Source organism: Pelmatolapia mariae, linkage group LG2 (genome assembly GCF_036321145.2).
Source record: "Pelmatolapia mariae isolate MD_Pm_ZW linkage group LG2, Pm_UMD_F_2, whole genome shotgun sequence".
Taxonomy (NCBI): Eukaryota; Metazoa; Chordata; class Actinopteri; order Cichliformes; family Cichlidae; genus Pelmatolapia; species Pelmatolapia mariae.
This window is the reverse complement of record NC_086228.1, coordinates 36,369,009-36,387,796: the sequence shown is the minus strand read 5'-3', so window position 1 is coordinate 36,387,796 and position 18,788 is coordinate 36,369,009. Positions and strand designations below refer to the sequence as shown.

General features: G+C 39.8%; 1 protein-coding gene across 4 annotated transcripts in view; it reads left to right on the top strand.

Moving 5' to 3' along the window:
- The window catches only part of il1rapl2 (interleukin 1 receptor accessory protein-like 2), a 443,220-nt gene that overhangs the window by 53,594 nt on the left and 370,838 nt on the right, over window positions 1-18,788 (top strand). For all 4 annotated transcript variants that reach the window (XM_063499998.1, XM_063499989.2, XM_063499971.1 and 1 more), the window contains exon 2: window positions 15,133-15,244. In XM_063499998.1, coding sequence (XP_063356068.1) covers window positions 15,154-15,244 — 91 coding nt within the window. In that variant the 5' untranslated portion in view covers window positions 15,133-15,153. The remainder of the gene's footprint in view (window positions 1-15,132; window positions 15,245-18,788) is intronic.

Genomic DNA, 18,788 nt, shown 5'->3' with positions numbered 1-18,788 from the left:
TGTTGCATCACTCATCATATTTCAGGAATGTAAAATGTTACCAATTATCCATCTTTAGTCATCCATCCATTTTTTAAATGCTTTCTTAGCTGCTTCCAACTAGAGCTGAAACCTGAAAATGTATGTGTGTCAAGGCCTTTATACTGAACTCAAATAGCCAGGAGGCTGAAGAATATAGAATATACTCTGACACTAGAGAGCAGCATGTTTATCCGGTATCCCAGGTAGCTGAAATAGCAGTAGATATTGTCATCTCCTGGCCTTAATGAGGAGCTTTGAGTTGCCCAAGAAACTAGGGACATGGACACTGATATGTTAAGTTCAACTGATTTTAGCACTGTATAGTGCAGCGGTAGCACACATGCATGTGAAAAGGAAAGTATTCACACCCTAGATCAGCCTCAGTACAGCCTTACTGCTTACAAAGAAATTAAGATGGTAAGTAGCAGTCAGGTGCTGACAATCAAACACATTTAATTAACTGGTAATCAGTATATGCAAGCACCTCTATAAAAGCAGAACTTTTGGGAGTTTGCTGATCTGGAGCATTTAGTTCAGGAGCTCTCCCAGACTCCACAGGCCTCAGTTAGCATGATAACGGTTACAGTTCAAGATAGTAAAATTAGAAAAGGACTGGTTTGTTTAACAAGTTTGGCTCGTTTGGAAGGGTTGCCAGATAAAAAAAACCTTTTCATTCCAGAAAGAACGTGGCAGCACAGCTTCGTTTTGCAAAGACGAATCTGAACAAACTGCAACACTTCTGGAACAATCTCCTTTGGACAGACAAGATGTTTAGCCATAATTCACAGTGGCACCTCATACCAGCTATCAAGCATAGTGGTTTATGGATGATGATTTGGGCTTGTTTTGCAGCCACGGGACCGGGACACCTTGGAGTCATTGGCTCGACCGTGAACTACTCTTTATACCAAAATATTCTGGAGACAAATGTGAGGCCATCTGTCCCACAGCTAAAGCTTGGCTCAAATTCAGTTCTGTAATAAGAAAATGATCCCAAGCACAGCAGCAAATCTACAGCAGAATGGCTAAAAAAAGAAGAGACACAACGTGTTGCAGTGGCTTAGTCAAAGTCCGGACTTCAACGCAACTCCAATATAGAGAGCTGTGCTTAAATAAATGCCCAGAAACCTGAATGAGCTAAAGCAACACCCTAAAGAAGACTGGGACAGAATTCTTCCACAGTGATGCAAGAGACTGTTAAAATGATTACTTCAAGTTTTTGTTGTAAACGTGGTGCTACAAGCTCTACAAGAACTATATTTGACTTCACATAGCACAGTGACACAATTAACTTTACGTTTCTTTATCCTATAGATTTGACTAAATTACAAATTCTTCATCTCCATTACATCATTAACATGTTTTTTTTCCTCATAGTTTTACACAATGCAGCTCTATGGCAAATCAGTCAAGGTTTGAATACACCAACAATTCTTGTCATGCTGATTTTTGGGGATTTATTGATAAGAAAATATCGAACATCCAGAAATATTTTTCAATTAAAATGTAATTTATGGACCTTCGTTCTCATGCTGCATGTAGCTTGCCTGTGCATCCACCTTCGCCCTATTTTCTTTGATATATTTTATTTTCCCTCATACCTTTGTAGTTTCATTTTTCTACATTTCTTCTCCACGTACTTCCTACCCCATGTGAAAGAGCAGCCGGTGCTCTCTGATGCGATGGGAGGTGCTGCTAAATGGTAAATCGGTAGTGTGATGGTGAGGGTGCCTCTCTGCAGCAACCTTTCTTACCTGCTAAATGGTGCTGTTAAACAGCGCAATAGTGAGGAAATGGGGATCTGCTGAGAGCAATTAGATCATTCACTGAACAGGTGGTGCTGCATTCATTAGCACACACCCTGTGCTGTGCATGTGTGGGTGCGTGCATTCAGGCGTATGCGTTTCTGTCCTGCAACCTTATACGATCAGGCATCACAACAGACAGTGATTTATTTTTATTTTTATTTTTTTTGCATTTCTAAAAATCCTCCAGACAAACCAAAAACTCTGCTCTACTTCCCCACTCAAATAATTTGTAAATATTTATACTAATTTATCATTAAGTGTCCCTTTCCCACTAAAACTGGCTGCCACAGGAGACTCTTGTTCCCAGTGTGTTGACTAGAAGGCAGCTGCCTCCTCTGGTACCATCAGCATCGTATTAATAACCATGAGAAGTGGATTGAGCCTCATCTTTACATAAATTGTAGGCAAGAGTCAGTTGGAATCGATTCATAAAGATCTCGAGTTACTCCCAACGCAATTTATTCACCAATTTAAATTACAAAATGTGCTGTAGTAGTTACACATGCAAAAAAGTAACTAATATCCAAATGTGGAGTTTATTCATCGTATCATTCATTCATTCATGAGACTCTGACCTCTGGTTGGAAAGTTGTTTTTTTATTCTTAGTGGCTCAAAATGATTAGTTTGCAAGCAGATGTGCATTTTTATTTCAAAGGGAAAGAACATAGACTACATAGCTGTCATGTACAGTGCAAAGTCCAGTCACTTGTTACTAATAACAGTAATTTTATTAGTAAGCATAACAGTAAGTTGATTTAAACTACATCTCACTGTTGGTGAAACATTTTAAAACTGAGTGACTGCAGTTCCTCTTTAGCTTTTCACATGGTTGATGTCATTCAGCCTGATGCGTGGTTTTCACGTTTTAAAAGTTTTGCATGCATATGAAGTACATGCTTTGCAAAAATGTCAAATCAGTGATTTAGTATTGCCCAGTTGCCTACTTAAAGCAATGGCGATGAGGATGTTTAGAACATTTAAAACTGACACTTAAAATAGCTCCCAGTCTTTGTTTTATTAACACTTGAATGTTTGAGACATGGTTTTTCACAGAGGTGCTTTGTGATACGCGAGTTTTTGGCACTTTTGAAGTTTATATTCATACAATGCCATCAAAGAGGTCTCTGATCAGTCCCGAATTCATTCTGCATCATGACAATACGATATACAGTACGGAAGAACAAAGAACTTCATCAATTTCACTTGGGGCAATTTCTTTGAAGCAGCTTTTTGCACCCAAAACACAGCAGCGAACACAAGGAACAAACAAGTAAGCTCAATTTAAAATAAATCTAAATGTGGAATAAACTCCCTAACAGTCTGTACATGCACATTTATTGGCAAATGGTAAGATCAAATAATAACAGGTCAAGTGTCCTTGAGTGTTTTGAAAGGCGCTTTTAAATAAAATGTATTATTATTATTAAGAAGAAGATAAAGTTCAGTACTGAAAACTTTTTATACAGCCTGGAGTCAAAGTAGAGAGGGAATTATTAAAAATAACTGAATAAAAAAATAGCTAAAAAGAAGGTAAGACATGGTGACATCCTAATGGCAACAGGATTTCTGAAGGAAGTTAGAATACTTGGTGATTTCTGGGGGATTTGTTGGTTGCAAAAAGAATTCATATCTTTTCGCTTTACTCTGATGATCTTAGAACATGTTTTAACAATGCAGATCAGACTGCTTTTAACTGTAAGGCTGTGGAACCAGCAGCTCAACAACAACAAAAGAAAGCTCGGGAGACTTAATAAAAGATTGATAAAAGTGAGAGAGGATGACAGAACTGACAGAAAATGAAGTGAATTCTCTTTTGTGTCTGCTTAACAAATAATCTCAGATTTCACATTAAATTCTCATCAGAGGTGATCACAGAAAAAAAAGTATTTCTATGATCTAACCTTTGTGACGTACTTTGACCATTCAGCTCTTTGGTTTCAGATGTATTTTAGATACAGATGAATTTTGTGGTCTGAATCCAGAGAAAGGTCATTAAGTGGTGGACAATCAGCTCGGTCACCCAGTCAGAGTCAAAGAGACCTACCCCCACAGAGCCTTTCACCATCACGGACTTAGGCTGAAGTTACCGTACATGAACAGAGAGAAGACCCTGAAACAGCCAAAGATAACGGCTGCTGATTTAAATGCAAATGGACTCACAAAGGATGTTTACTGCAGCTTTTATTTAACAGACCAATAAAAACCTGACATTTTGAAAGCATTTTCATTTTATGTTTATGTCAGGTGAATCAGAGAAAAAACACCCCCCAAAAACATGCTGAGTAACAGTTTACTGTCGTATTTTACAGTAAGACAGTGTCCTCGCAGATTACAGCAGGTGCGCCGTAAAAGAACGGCATCATCCTGGCAAATCTAATCTGCCAAAAACTGGCAGATTTTTGGCAGATAGCAGGTGTGACATAAATCACAGACAGGTAGGGTGTGCTGCAAGGTTCTTCATAGATCTACCAATGCATTCACCCAGCAGCCTCACCCTTATCTACATAATTCCCTCTGTGATAAAATCAACCAGACTTAAACCAGGATTTTTCTTCTATAAACCATCGATGGCCGGTTACGTCCTCTGCCCCTCCATCAGAGTGAGAAGTTTAATTTACTAAGGAATGTGACTTCCCTGATTCTGAAGGCCATTTCTGGTGTCAGACATGCCAGTGTGAGGATATCAGAAATAGCTGCCATTCTTGCTCTGTAATGTTTGGAATTTCCAGGGACTGGCGTGATAAGCATTTGCAGGCCTGAGGGCACAACTTGCTATGCTGATAAAGTAGAGAGAGTGACAAGAGCGAGAGAGTACAAATAAAACAACCCAACAGTGATGAGCAAAAACTGCAGCTGTCAGACCTCGAAGCGAACAGGTTCCAGCAGTAAAACATGATGCCAGCCTCTGGTCCTGTTAGTTTGATACAGACGACTACACGATCCTCATCCATCGAGAACAGACTGGAATTGGCTGCCTGGTCTTCCTGTAGCTACATGTACTGTAGCTGATGATGGGGTTAGAAACTGGCATAACAACCAACCTTCCTGCTGTCAAACGTACAGGTTAATATTCTGGATCTATTTTTTAGGTAGTTCTTTACATCACTAACACTGGATATGTACTGCATTTAGTTCAAGACAATGGTATATATTATCGTAGTTTTTGGTATTGATGATCATAGATAACAACATGCCATATATGGTCTGTCTACAGAGGCTGGTAAGGAGGGAGCTGATGTAGAGTTTACATTTTTAAAGGCAGCCTGCAGAGTTGTTGACCACTGGTGGTGCTGCAGAGTAATGAGTGGATTTTTGTTTTGCATTACACACAATTACTGATACATATTTGTCCAACATAACATCATTGTTGTGATTCACTTGATGGCAGTAATACACCAAAAGCTGCAGGCTTTAAGAAAGAATTTATAAAATGTATTTAATTTTTAAAAATGGTTTAATTTGAAAGAAAAGTCCATCCATCCATCCATCCATCTTCTTCCGCTTTATCCGGGGCCGGGTCGCGTGGGCAACAGCCTAAGCAGAGAAGCCCAGACCTCCCACTCCCCAGCCAGCTCCTCTAGCTTATCCGGGGGAACACCAAGGCGTTCCCAGACCAGCCGAGAGATATACGTGTCAACCAGGACAGCCCTACAACGTCCAGAGCCTTCAGGAACTTGGGGCGGACCTCATCTACACCAGGGGCTCTGCCACCAAGGAGTTGTTTAACTGCCTCAGTGACCTTGCCCCCGGAAATTGGTGGGTCATCCCCCTCATCCCCAGACTCTGCTTCCTCCTCGGAAGACGTGTCAGTGGGATTAAGGAGGTCCTCAAGTATTCCTTCCTTCCAGACCCTCACCCTCCCTGGGCCTGGCTCCAGGGCGGGGCCCCGGTAACCCTATCCCGGGCAGGGTAAACTGTTCCCTCGATGTTTTCCTCATAAGGGTCTTCTGAATCGCTCTTTGTCTGGTCCCTCACCCAGGACCAATTTGCCATGGGAGACCCTACCAGAGGGCAAAAGCCCCCGGACAACACAGCCCCTGGGATCCCTGGGACACACAAACCCCTCCACCACAATAAGGTAGTGATTCACGTAGTCAAAAGTCATTCAGCGTAATTATTAAACCTCAAGTCATGTTCTGTTTGATTTAAAAGAATATCACCACATTACTGTAGTGTGATTATACACTTAAAGCTGGTCCACACATTCTGAACTACTATGTAAATACATAAGTCTGATTAGTCTTTAAAACTAGCTGGTCAAAAGTGTGCTGAAGTACTGATATCATACCAGCATGGTGAGTTATGTGCGTAAAATCTTTGGGGTCCATCTGTTAATTTTATCCTGTTCTAAGTTCTAAGTTTAGAAAAAGCTTGCCGAGTTATAAACAACCAGCTTGCAGCACACACAAGCCACAGATGTTCCTGTGCTTTTTGTGTGTGTCAGAGCCTAGTGCTGCTTGTGCAAGATTTAATCAAGGTACTCACATTAGAAGAGGCGTGCATAATTGCACGGGGCTTGATGACTGTGCACCACATCTCTCAAATTAGGGACTGCAGATGGAACGGTCATACCTTTCACGCCTCATCCCGCTGCAGTTGAATGGATGTAGAGAGTTTGTCGACTAGAATGTATCCTAAAAGCATTTGTGAGTGGCAGATGGTGGTCAGAAGCAGTACCTGAGCTGGCTCTGTGGAGACTGTGGTTCATTTCTAGCTCCATGTAGCGTTCGAAAATGAATGCAGTTTGTGAGTGAGTGTATGTATATAGAGAAGCGTAGTGAATGTAAAAACTTGTGTGAAGTATATGTTTATAATTATGATAAGCAGCAGTTGTAATATAATTAAACTTTTCATCACATTAACATAATGACAGCATCGTGTTTTCATGGGCCCTGCTCTAATCACGGTTTTAATTATAATCAAATAGTTTTTGACATGCATTTAAATATTGCAACAACTTCAGTTTGCACCATCTAAGCACGCGTCATCTTGAAAAGCTAATGTTTATCATTTTAGATCTATTCTGCTCAGCTCTTTGCCTCAGACCGCTCAGAGTTTCTGTTCTGTTAGGAAATCGATTTATCTTTGGTATTTCAAATGTTACATTGTTGATAAGAGTTGGCGATAGCAATTCAAAGGAAACAAATTTGTATTCATTTGCCTTCCATGACAGCATGTAGTGACAGACAGTGACGAGACAATTTGCTCCAGTGGCTTTGGATGAGAGTGGCACTTAGGCTGCAGTGGTTATCACGGTGGCCTCACCTCGCTGGCTGAGATCTTTCGATCTCCAGTTTGTGTTCTCTCGGAGAATATAAAAAACATCAGAGTCCATCAATCCAATTACATGCTTGTTAGGTTAGCTGTTAACCCTAACTTGGCTGTAGGCAGGAATTTGGCCATAACTGTAACCATGAATAATTGTCTGTCTCCATGTGTTGGTTCTATGACGGATTCACCTCTCAACAAATGACAGCTGGGATGGGCTACAGGCCTAGTGCCAGTTCTGAATGGGTGCTAGATAGCCTCCCAGTTTTTAACATCTGGAGCTGTTGGAATGAATTGGCGCACATTCCACATATTGACCAAAATGCTTCCTGCTCCTGACCTTAAATGACTTCTTCCTCCTTGGAAGTTGCAAACTCTTCCACTGCAGTTTGTTTTTTTTCTCAGGGCTATAGTTAGTCATCAGTCCAACTCCAGTAACCAGTGATGGTTCTTAGCATGAAGGTTAGGTCATCCTGGGCTCATAGACCGAGATTCTACCTTCATGACACAAATTAGGTGGACCTGCAAGTCGTCCCAAAGCCGTACATTTCATGGGAATCCTGGCTAAAAAAGATACCAACACCTGATGTGCTCATAAAATGCAACTCTCAGTCAAATATAAAACTTTATTCTGCATTCAAACACTGAGGTTTTAAATACACTGCAGTGAAATTTCAAATGAAAAGCAAAATCTGTGCTGGCAGTCTCAATGTTCCTGCTGCAATAATGTGTACTGATTGTGGACATATGTTTTAAATGGTTTACAGCACATATCCAATATTTTATGGGCTTGTCACCAAAAAAAGACGTTATTCATCATTACTCTTAGCTTTTATGGGGCTATCACTAGACTTAAAAAAAGCTCTATTATATGGAGGAACTAAAACTCCAGTCAGAGTGGCTGCAGTTGTTATTAAATGGGAAATGGCTTTAAAAGTCAGTGCAAATGTGGTTTAGTGTGCACGGTTTCAAACAAAACAACAACATCAGTTGCCTTAAAAGAACCAGATCTGATCTGCAGACCTATACTAACATTCATCGCTGGAATGCAATAACAGTGGTGAGTCATTGGCTTGTTCTGTCTTCACATTTATTCACATTCCTTTTGTTTCTTTGTGCCGTTCCTGTTTTCAGTGATTTCAGGACTGCCACAAAATTTCCATCTGAGTTGAGGTCACACTCAACAGCTGAAACGCTTTTGTGTCACAGAATAAACCGCTTTGCTCAAGAACACTTTGGTGAAATGGGTACTTGACACAAAGACAAAGAACATGTAAAAATAAAGTATATATATTATGTTCTAGTGTGTTTTGTGTGATTGCTGTAGAATGTTTTCTTTCACACATGTAATTATTTTCTCGTATTATAAGAATTTTTTGGAAGCTGTATGAAAGAAAAACCCTGAAAAAAAGTGTAACAGACTCCAATAAGAGTGCACGACACCAGACTGAAACCAATTACACCTCCTCTAGCAGAGATTAAAAGGACGGATATCAAATCTTTCATAATGATGACGAGGCGGCTTATGTTTCCATGTAAAACACAGACTGCCTCTGTAACCAAACAGCATGACTCATGCAGTTTGGGAGAGAGAGACAGTGTGACAGAATAGAGCTGCAGGCTGTCTTTAATATTGGATGTGTGGCTGAAGCGGCCTAATGGCTTAACACTAGCCTGTTTGGGACAAGAATAACCTCTTATCGGTGTGTGTGTGCGTGTGTGTGGGCTGGGCTTAGGGGTGGAGGTCTGCAGTGTGTTTGTGTGTATTTTCATGCCTGTCCATCCAGTACTTTTAAGTTAATTAGGATTTGCATGTTGTTTACAGTTAGACAAACACACAAAAAATGGACAAAATCTTGTCCGGATGAGATTATTATAATGACACCCCTCTTGGTTTTGCAGGCATCACCTTTAAGCAAACAGAATATGGGCTCTATAATAAGAGCAGTATGTTTTTGGGACCTCTGGGTTGAAAGTTAAACACTTCTATCGCACACGTTTTATCCCCACAAAAGCACTTTAATATGCAACCTGCCTGAGTGCGGTGCAATGTGTGCCTCTGCATTATACACACACACTGACCCTGCTGAGAGCTTCCCGGGCTCCCGTGTTCGGATATCATTATCAGAGACAGACAGACAGAAAAGCAAAGCGACAGAGAGGATGAAAGATACGAGTAATGCTTTAATAGTGTTTGTTCTGCGCTGCACCCTCTCCTCTCTGTTTGTGCATTAATAGAGCTCACATTCACTTAACCCATCGCTGATGACAACTTTTTTTTTAACAATTTCTTTTTTTCTCTCCCTCTCTGTCTTTTCATTTGCTTATTTATGGTCTAATTGTTTTCTTGATCATTAGGGCTTTGTTTAAATACCCTTACCTTCTTCTTATCCTTGCTACTGTGCACACATGCATGGCATCAGCTTCCAGTGATGTGCTTGCATTCACGATGGATCAGACCTGAAAACGAGCTGCTGCCGTTCCTGCCTGAACAAATGTGTCAGGGTTCATGTGTGAAAGAGCAGAGAGACAGAAATTGACCTTGGTGAGGCTGTGTGTGTGTGTGTGTGTGTGTGTGTGTGTGTGTGTGTGTGTGTGTGTGTGTGTGTGTGTGTGTGTGTGTGTGTGTGTGTGTGTGATGGAGAGTTCAGTGTTTGGTGATTGGGGGGTTGGGTACGTGAGAAAAGGAGTGTTAGGAGAAGACTGCACCCTCTATGAGTCAAAGAAGGTTAGCTTAACGCATATGTAAGGGAAAACAAGAAAAATGACGTGCTACCTTCTGAGGTAAGCAAGGCATCAAGTTATGAAATTATGCATGATAAGATTAAAACAGCAGTTTCTAAATTTCGAACTTCTTGATCAAAGCCTGATGGACTACAAACTGGAAATCAATCAATAAATAAATTGGATAATATTTGTTGTTTGTAATTCTTTATAAATACAGTGCTACCCTTTAGCCTCCTCGTAGATACAATGGTGTGAAAGCATTTTGCCCCCTGCCTGATTTCCTAATGAGGTACCAGGATTCAATGGTACTCCAAAAGTCAGAAATGTGATGTCCATTTCAAGTTTACCAGGAACTGCTTCCTGAACTTCCACACAGAATAAGGTATAAGGTATAAAAACACTGCGTGTGTAAATATGAATATATGAAGTTGACGATTGTTAAGATAGAACATTTTAATCCATTTTGTGTTTTCTCCCAAATCTACAACATGCCTATATACAGAAAAGCCTGACATTGTTTGTCAGGGACAAGCAGTAAGGCATAGAGGACACAGGTGTTTAATTCAACAATCGGGTTTTATTGATCCAAAAATATGAAAGATAATTAACAAAGCCAAAAACTTAAACAGCCAGACCAATAAAAGAGGTCAGCTCAATAAACTAAATTCAAAATAACAACTAAAAAAACCTCAGACAAACAGAAGACAAACTGACCTCCTGAAATGATACATGAGGGACTGGCTTAGCCAAACCAAATGACACACAAGGGGGAAAAAACAATTAAACAAACTTCAACCACCCCCAGCTAATCAAGCATGTGGTTTAGTCCAATGAGGCTGTCAGCAGTATTTCAGATCCCCCAGCACTTTGTCACACCTTTTGCCAAGCAGGAAGGAGAAGCCAACCTCCAGGTAACTCAAACAAAGAAAGATGAATTCATATAACATAAAACAGAACTTTGACCTTGCAGTGTTATTATGTGTGCACGCCATATAAACATTGGAAGGTGTGATGGAAAAAAGAATGAAAGTAGTGACTGCAAAGTAAAGTGAAGCAACTAGTGGTGAGGTGTGGAGCTTGCAATCAGAGTATGCAAAATAAAAAATAAATGAATACACAAACAAAAAGTTTTTCATCTAATTGCACAAATCTATTTTCCAGTATTTACTTATTTATCAGTACAGACTGTGTTATTGATATTAGCTTCCCTACTCTGAAGTTTAATGTGGTATTAACACAAAATATAATAGGCTGTACAACCCAGGGGGAATTGCCCAGATATTTTGAAAATTTAAGACTAGCATCATTTTTAAGCAACATTCATCGTTATTCCAGTACTCCTCTAGGACTCAGTGCTAGATTTCTCAGGTCACGAGCGTTACACCCAGCACTCACAGGACTTATCTAAGTTTGTGTGGATTTTGATGTAGATATAATGTACATCACTATATCTACATCATAATGTAGATAACACCGTAGAAAATAATGCCTAATCAATTTGTCATAATGTTGCCTTTTAGGTTTAAACTTGTCAAAGACTAAAAACACACAAAATCCAAAGCGTGGGTTTAACACTGGGACTATTTTGCGTTTCTAAACTGAGTAATTAATTTATTTATATGTTTCATATTAAAAGTCGGTGTTCCCACATCTGAGGAAACGCACCGCACTTCTGTTTTTCAAAGTAAAAAAGCTGTCACAGTTTACTCTTCCATATTGTTAATGCTACGATGTCCGCGTCTTGGTGATGTAAAAGTCTTCAACATCTTTTATATCCATATCTTGTTGTAATAACATGAAGTGTGAACAATAATAATGTAATGCCTAAATGTAAAATGAGCAGAGTGCTATTGGTCATGAATTTCAGAATATATTTTATGGTTTGTCATCTTTAAATATTATAACAAACTCTTGAAATGTTGTCTTAAACTCTCAGTTAGGCTTTGGCAACAGTTTTGTTTGCTGAATTGTCCTTTAGCAGGACTGAGTAGCTTCAGGTTTTTTGTGTAGCTGATTCTCTAATCTTCCTCCTCTGGAAGGCAAAGGTAAAAGCTATCCTACAACTATTTGTTGAAGTTTATGTCTCAACAGTGTAGTGCCTTGATGCCAGGCTCTATTGGGATTCCTCGTCTCTTTGTTTTTATGTTTTTTCTTTATCAGATAAAACTCACAAATACGTCTCACTTGTCAGTGCATGCCTTCTCTTCTCTGTCTTTACCTGAAGACAGCAGCTCAATTTAGCTTCTCTGTTATAATAGAACATAACCTTCCAAACTATTTTTCTTCAGGCTATGTTGCCTCTTCTTCACCCTAACAGGGTCAGGAAGAGACAGATTTATTCCATAAGTCCTGCTTGGTCTGTTGCTCACGTGTGCATGTAAGTTTTAACGTTATGAGTTGAATGTTTTTGATTAGAAAACCACAAATTAGGATTAAGATTAAGATTGGGATTCAACTTTATCGTCAGTACACATGTATAAATATGGGTAACGAAATGCAGATTGCATCTCATCAGAAGTGCAAGAGCAGTAAGTGCAGTAGGAGCAGATTATATACAGATAAGGGTAGTATAAAAGGTGAGAATAGTTATGAACAGATTAAATACAAATAAGTAAGCATACAGATGATTATATTGGTATACAGACAGCAATTATACAGATATACAGATGTTCTATATTGATGTACAGACGGGCAGATGTACAGATGTACTATGAACAAATATACAGATGTATCGACATGTGGTAAACAGATCTACAGAGTGCTATGAATATATCTACAGTAGTGGAGGCGTAGCGCTTTGAACAGACTATAATAGTGAACAGTGTACGTTGTATTACAGAGACTATGCTATGTCAGTGTCCTAAACTATAGCAGTAACAAGTATCAATCACTTTAAAATGTCACCGTGAACTTGAGATTGCAAGTTTTGGTTGTGCTGTGGACTCGAGCATGACCAAAGCATAGTAGAACATATATTACGTAGTGGAAAAAAATGAAAGAATTTAAAACATGCAGTGTAATTGGACACTAAAGTTTGAGCTGAGAAAAAAAATGAGAAAAAAAATAAAATGTTAAAATAAAGAACAAGTTTGCATTCGTACGGTGTTAGGAGAATTGGTGCTTTCATTATTTATTAGCACCACAGTTTACATTTGCATGAATTTAAAATGTTCATTAAGTTTATTTTGGGCTTTTAAATGAATAACTGAATTAATTTGTTCCCCCAAGCAGTACAGTGTTGGACTAGAAGTCAGACAACATCGTTACAGAAGCAGCCACTCTGACTTGTTCAACACAGGTGCAGCCAGTGTTCATAATAATGGTACCACTCCAATTAGCCCTGGTAGTGTTTGTGCTGGCTTATTGGAACACTCCATATAATGTAGCCATCATTAGGATTATTAGATGCACCTGTGCTCTTCTTGGTGTGACAAATGTGTCAAAATGTTTCCTGGGAGAAACGATTATTGTATGTTGTTGTCATTTTTAGACTTTCTTCTTTTCTAAAGTCAAAAAACAAAATTATGCTAGAAAGGCTTTGCAATATCATAATAACGCCTTGAAATAAAGTAGAGCTGAGGAATTTCTAATTTACACATACACACACACACACACACACACACACACACACACACACACACACACTCTTCATCTTATATTGATTGATTGATTGATCATACTTTATTCATCCCGAGGGAAATTGGGTTAAGGCTGCCAGCCGTGCCAGCGCCGTATGTATGTATGTGTTCACTTGGATTTGTTCCCATGGTTTTAGATCTCATATGATATGACACGCACATATCAGCAATATTCACTTGTCTCCTCAGCAGCTGCCTCATTGTTCAGGTGATTTCAAACTGCAGTCATGATTCAGTTAATTCTAGCATCAAATGGATGAAAAGCACAATAGAATGAGTGCTGGTTTAGCTAATCTTCTATTTCAGTCTTACCCTCATTTACTCTGTATGTGGTAGGCACTGCAGTTTATGGGGAAAAAAAGAAAGAAATGTAAGAATTAAATATTGAAGTGATCTGAGCCCATATTTAAATCTAAATCAGTCTCAGTATTTCAAAATTGATATTTTGATTGAATTTTCATCATTTTTCATCAATAGAACATTTCATGAAGAAATTCATTCATCCAGCTCACAGTCACAACAACAGTTGCCTCTTTATATTGTAATGTAAAGTCCTCACAATAATACAGAGAAAACTCCAACAACCAGACGAGCCCCTTTGAGCATGCACTTGGGGACAATGAAGGAAAAACTTTTAAGAAACCTCTGGCAGAACCGGGCTCAGAAGGCGCAGCCATCTGTTGATTGGTCCACACACGTCGTTTTCGTTGTTACTTTAATCCTAAATACATTCAAAATGTTGTCATGTAGCCTATAGAAGAAAGAGTAGACTAGCATTTCTTTTCACTGTTGCTCTCTATAAATGTGGCAGATAAATCTAAAAACACCATTTGACTATTTACCATTGTTTGAATCGACCTGTGACCAACATGCTTTTGATGATGATGGAATGGGAAACATTTTGAAAATCTGGAAATGTTTGTATTTTTGTAACTGGCCTTGCTGATTTCAATTCATTGTTGCGTGTGATTATGCTCAAAACACCAGTATTATTGATGAGAAACATGCTGGCCTGCAGGTTACTAACCAGTAACCCAAACCTCAGCACGGTGCTCACTGCTTTGAGTCTTACTCCCGCGCAAAGTATGAACTTGTTTTGACGGCCTCTCTTCCTCACATTCCAAATAAATTAACACTCCTAGTGGCAAGTATCGTACAGCACACCAGGAGCAACATTTTGCACAATTTGGTGTAAATTACTGTAAATTAGTATGATGCATTTAAATATTCTCCTCCCAAAATGTTGTACTTTGAAAATGCCCACCAATACATATGTCTCGAGGGCAGCTGCAGAAATACCTGCGTGCACGCCTTTAGACACTGCAACGCTTTGGTGAATCCCAGCAGTCTATTTCTAACGTCAAATTAGGATTTTGCACGTGTGCAGGCTGTTTGTAAAAACTACAGGCTTTTTTTTTATTTCCATACTCCATACTGTTTCCCACCTTGTCTTTCTCCATACTCCTGGTTGTGAACCAGAAATCAGTTTCAGTATGTCCCCTGTCCTCCACGTGCATTTCAGGAACTGAGACATCCTACAGCATGACAGAGCACAGGACACAACACGTAACTTTGCAATTACACTGGGTGCTTGTTAGTGCCGGGTTTTAATGAGAATGTTGCCTCCTGAGCTGTCTCTTACTCTTTCTCTCTGTCCTGTTTCCCAAAGGTGCCAGTGGAGAACAGAGAGATGAAGACTTTATCTCTCCTCTTCCTCCTCCTCCTCCTCCTCGCCTCGGGAGCCTGTGACGACGTCAAGTACATCTCCAAGAGGAACTCAGGTAGGATGAAGAGCCTCGGTGTTTGTTGTCTTGTGGCGTACTCTGCTTTGTTGAAAACGAGCCTTTCTCTCTTGAAAATTCTCAGGCTTTTTATTTTTGGAGCTTATTGTTGCTTTGTTTTTCTTGCTTTGTTTCACTGCCATCCTCTTTCACTGCCAGCACTCTACAGTCTTCTCGCGATAATGCTACCTCTTGTCTTTTCTCATTATACTCCACCTCACTCTTATTCTCCTTTTGCTGTCAAATATAGGGTGTCTCTCAATATTCCCCAGCAATCTGCTCTGCTCTCGTCCTTTATGATGTATTGACATCTCTTAAGTTGATGCAACGGACACTCGCTCCCACAGCTTTTTTTCCCCCTCATCCACAATCACCACCTCTGCCTTTCTTAGATAACACTCCTCTCCAAACTCTATCTCAAAGCTCAGAATGGCTGTCTCTCCATTTCTATCCCTCTCCTTTTTCTGCTGAGGGGGTGTAATGATCAGCCCGTCTGACTGCTGCTGTCATTGTTGCTGCTGTTGTGCTCATTTGTGTATCGGCAGGCCCAGTGATGACAGATCTGCTGATAGTCTTTTATTCATAATCGATTTGTTGTGTCACACTAATCGTCTTGACAGAAGGAGCTTGATTGGGATATTGATGTATGGCATCAATAGTTTTGTGTGATACTATTCGGTGATCTTGGTACAGTGCTTTGCAGAAGTCTTGAGTAATGCCCCATTTCTTTATATTTTGCTCCCAAGGAGCCAGACTCTCTTATCATTTTTAAAATGGAGCAAAAGTTCTCCAGGTTTTCTCAAAGTTTTTCTTAGACAGCATTTGTTACCTTTTCTTTAGCTGAATATAAAAGAAAAATGCCCAAAACTTGGCATATCTCACCTTCCAGTGTGTTCCTAAAAAAATTTCAGGAAACTGGACAAGTGGTGGACAAACAAGTGGCAGGTCTTAAAACTATCTAAAGCAAATGAACAGTATCTGAAAGTTAAAAAAAAAAAATAAAATAAAATAAAATCCAGCAAATACCTGACCCCGATCCTGAAAGACATGCATCTGATCCTTCAACTGATCCATCTACTGTACACTAAAGCTTTATCAGACATGGCCTCAGTGGTAGAGTGGCTGCCAAATGCCATTTTTAAGGAAGGAAAAAATGGAGAAAATGCTGAGGTATGCCAGATTACACAGGAACTGGACTGAAAATCAGTCCTAACAAGTTTGAACATTTTGGTTCAAATTATCATCAATATTTGCAGAAGGGCTCAGGAGACAGTCAAAAGAGCGAGTGTCTGCAGGCGTCTGTAAATTCATATCAGCTGGTGGTGTTTGAGATTTTGTCATAACTGAATGCAGAAAAGTAAGGTCAGATTTTGCATCCATAACATCTGGAAAGCATCAATGATCCCAAAGTAAAATCACACCTGGACTGAAAAACGCACAGTTAAACACTATCAGTCATGGATTGGCCTCCCCAGAGCCGGACCTCAAATTTATTGATACTGTGTGGGATCATCTTGAACAGAACAACAACACCCAAAGAAGAGCTTTGAACATCTGGAGAAATAATCCTGAAGCGGCCTGAGAGAGTTCAGACTGTGCTGAAGAATAAAAGACTAACTAACTCTGTACAAACTCTGTTTTTGCCTTCCATACTATGTTTCTATTTATGTTTCCAAGTTTCCTAGCAACATATAAAGAAATGAGGAGTAACTCAAGACTTTTGCAGTATTGTATGTGTGACCTAGAGGTGAGCTGTTTAGCATTTTGATTCACTTTCATGTTGCCTTCATACTTGAATGGAGCATTTCACCTACGGTGTTACACTCAGGGAATCTTTCATTATAAATATTACCTACAGCATCTGTAATTTTATTCTCACACGCTCCTGCCAGGTCCTGAAAGTGATAAAAACACAGAAAATTACCCAGCGATTTTTAGCAAGCTCAGGTCATCTAATTATAACAATCCAGTTAGAATTGATTCCCCTTTAATGTAATCCTGCCTCACTGTTTTGCTTGCTTATAAGTGAGCGTGTTGGTCCTGGTGCTTTAATCAAGGGGATACGAGGGCAAGCATAACAATACTTCAGAGATTCTTTGTAATTACACACACTCAGCATCTGAGAATTGCATTACAGCACTTCACCCAACCACTGTAAGAATAACACAATTGTGGTTTGTGTCTGCTTGCTATACTTGATGGAATATTGCAGGCAACACACTTTAAAAGTGGCAATCATTTTCCTGGGAGACTTCATACCTGGTGGAGGACTACATGGTGAAAGCATATGGTTTATGAGGTGCTGTTACACTACTATTATTACACACTGTGCACGCAACATTTACTTATATAAACAAAAAAATCATATGACTATCAAATAGCTATTTTTGCCTTGGTTGCATAGTTTAACATGATTAAGCTGAAATGAAATCTGGGTAGAAAGATGCAGGACATGACAAAACTGTATCCACAATAAGATTCGTGCTTGTAGGGAAACCCCAACCCCACCCTTACCCACTTTCTTCATCCGAGGTTGACTTTCTCTAAAAGGAGCTCAAAGGTCAGGGTCACCCACAGAACAGACCCTGCAGCTGGCAGCCAGTCACTGAGAGTTAACCTGAAACGATGCTTGCCAAAATGCTTTCCAGCCCACCCTGAGATCCGCATAAAGTGCTTCTTCCTGGATACAATTTTATGGAATAAAAAAAATAATCAAAAGTTTTTTGACAACAGCAACAAAAGAAATATCACAGTTTCTCAACGTTTGCTTCTTCGTGAAAATAAAACTTGTTGAAGATGTTTTTAAGACTAGTTAAATTCTGTTTTCTCTCCACGTCTGTCTTTGGCACGCTCGCCCCTCAGCCTGCTGACTGTGTGTGGGTAGGTGAGTTGGTGGGAGTCTTTGTTTGGTGTTTGCCATGTATGTGAGCGTGTGCGCGTGAATAGTCCACTTCTTGACATACCAAACTGTGACTGTGTGTGTGCTGTATATATCCAGGTTCTAAGCGTATGTGTGTACAAACTCCCTGAGTGTGCTTCAGTGTATGCTCTCTGGATGTGTGCTCTACTTCTGTGCATGTGTGTGAGTGGGAGAGGTGTGCACAGAGCAATTATGTGATCAGAGCAGAGCCAAGCGGACATTTATGTGGGCGAGCGCTACAGTTGGCCAAAGATAGTCTGTTAGATTTTGTTTCTCTTTTGTTGTGTGTGTGTGTGTGTGTGTGTGTGTGTGTGTGTGTGTGTGTATAACTGGACACCATATGGATGGGAACTACCGTTTCCTTGTATCAGTCTCTGCATTGCTCTGATGCAGCACCTGCTGCAGTTAAAAGAGACAGAATGTGATTGGAGAAAGCTCTACATCAAGGTTGTTTTTATACAAATCAACACATTCATGTAAAAATGGCAGTGTGAGACTTTGCGATCCTTACACAGAAATCCTTGCCTAATTGTGCATAATGACAGGACATTAAATCATCCTCATTATTCCCATGAATCAGCTGATGGTGCCGCTGATTCATCTCTACTCACTGACTTGGTAAAT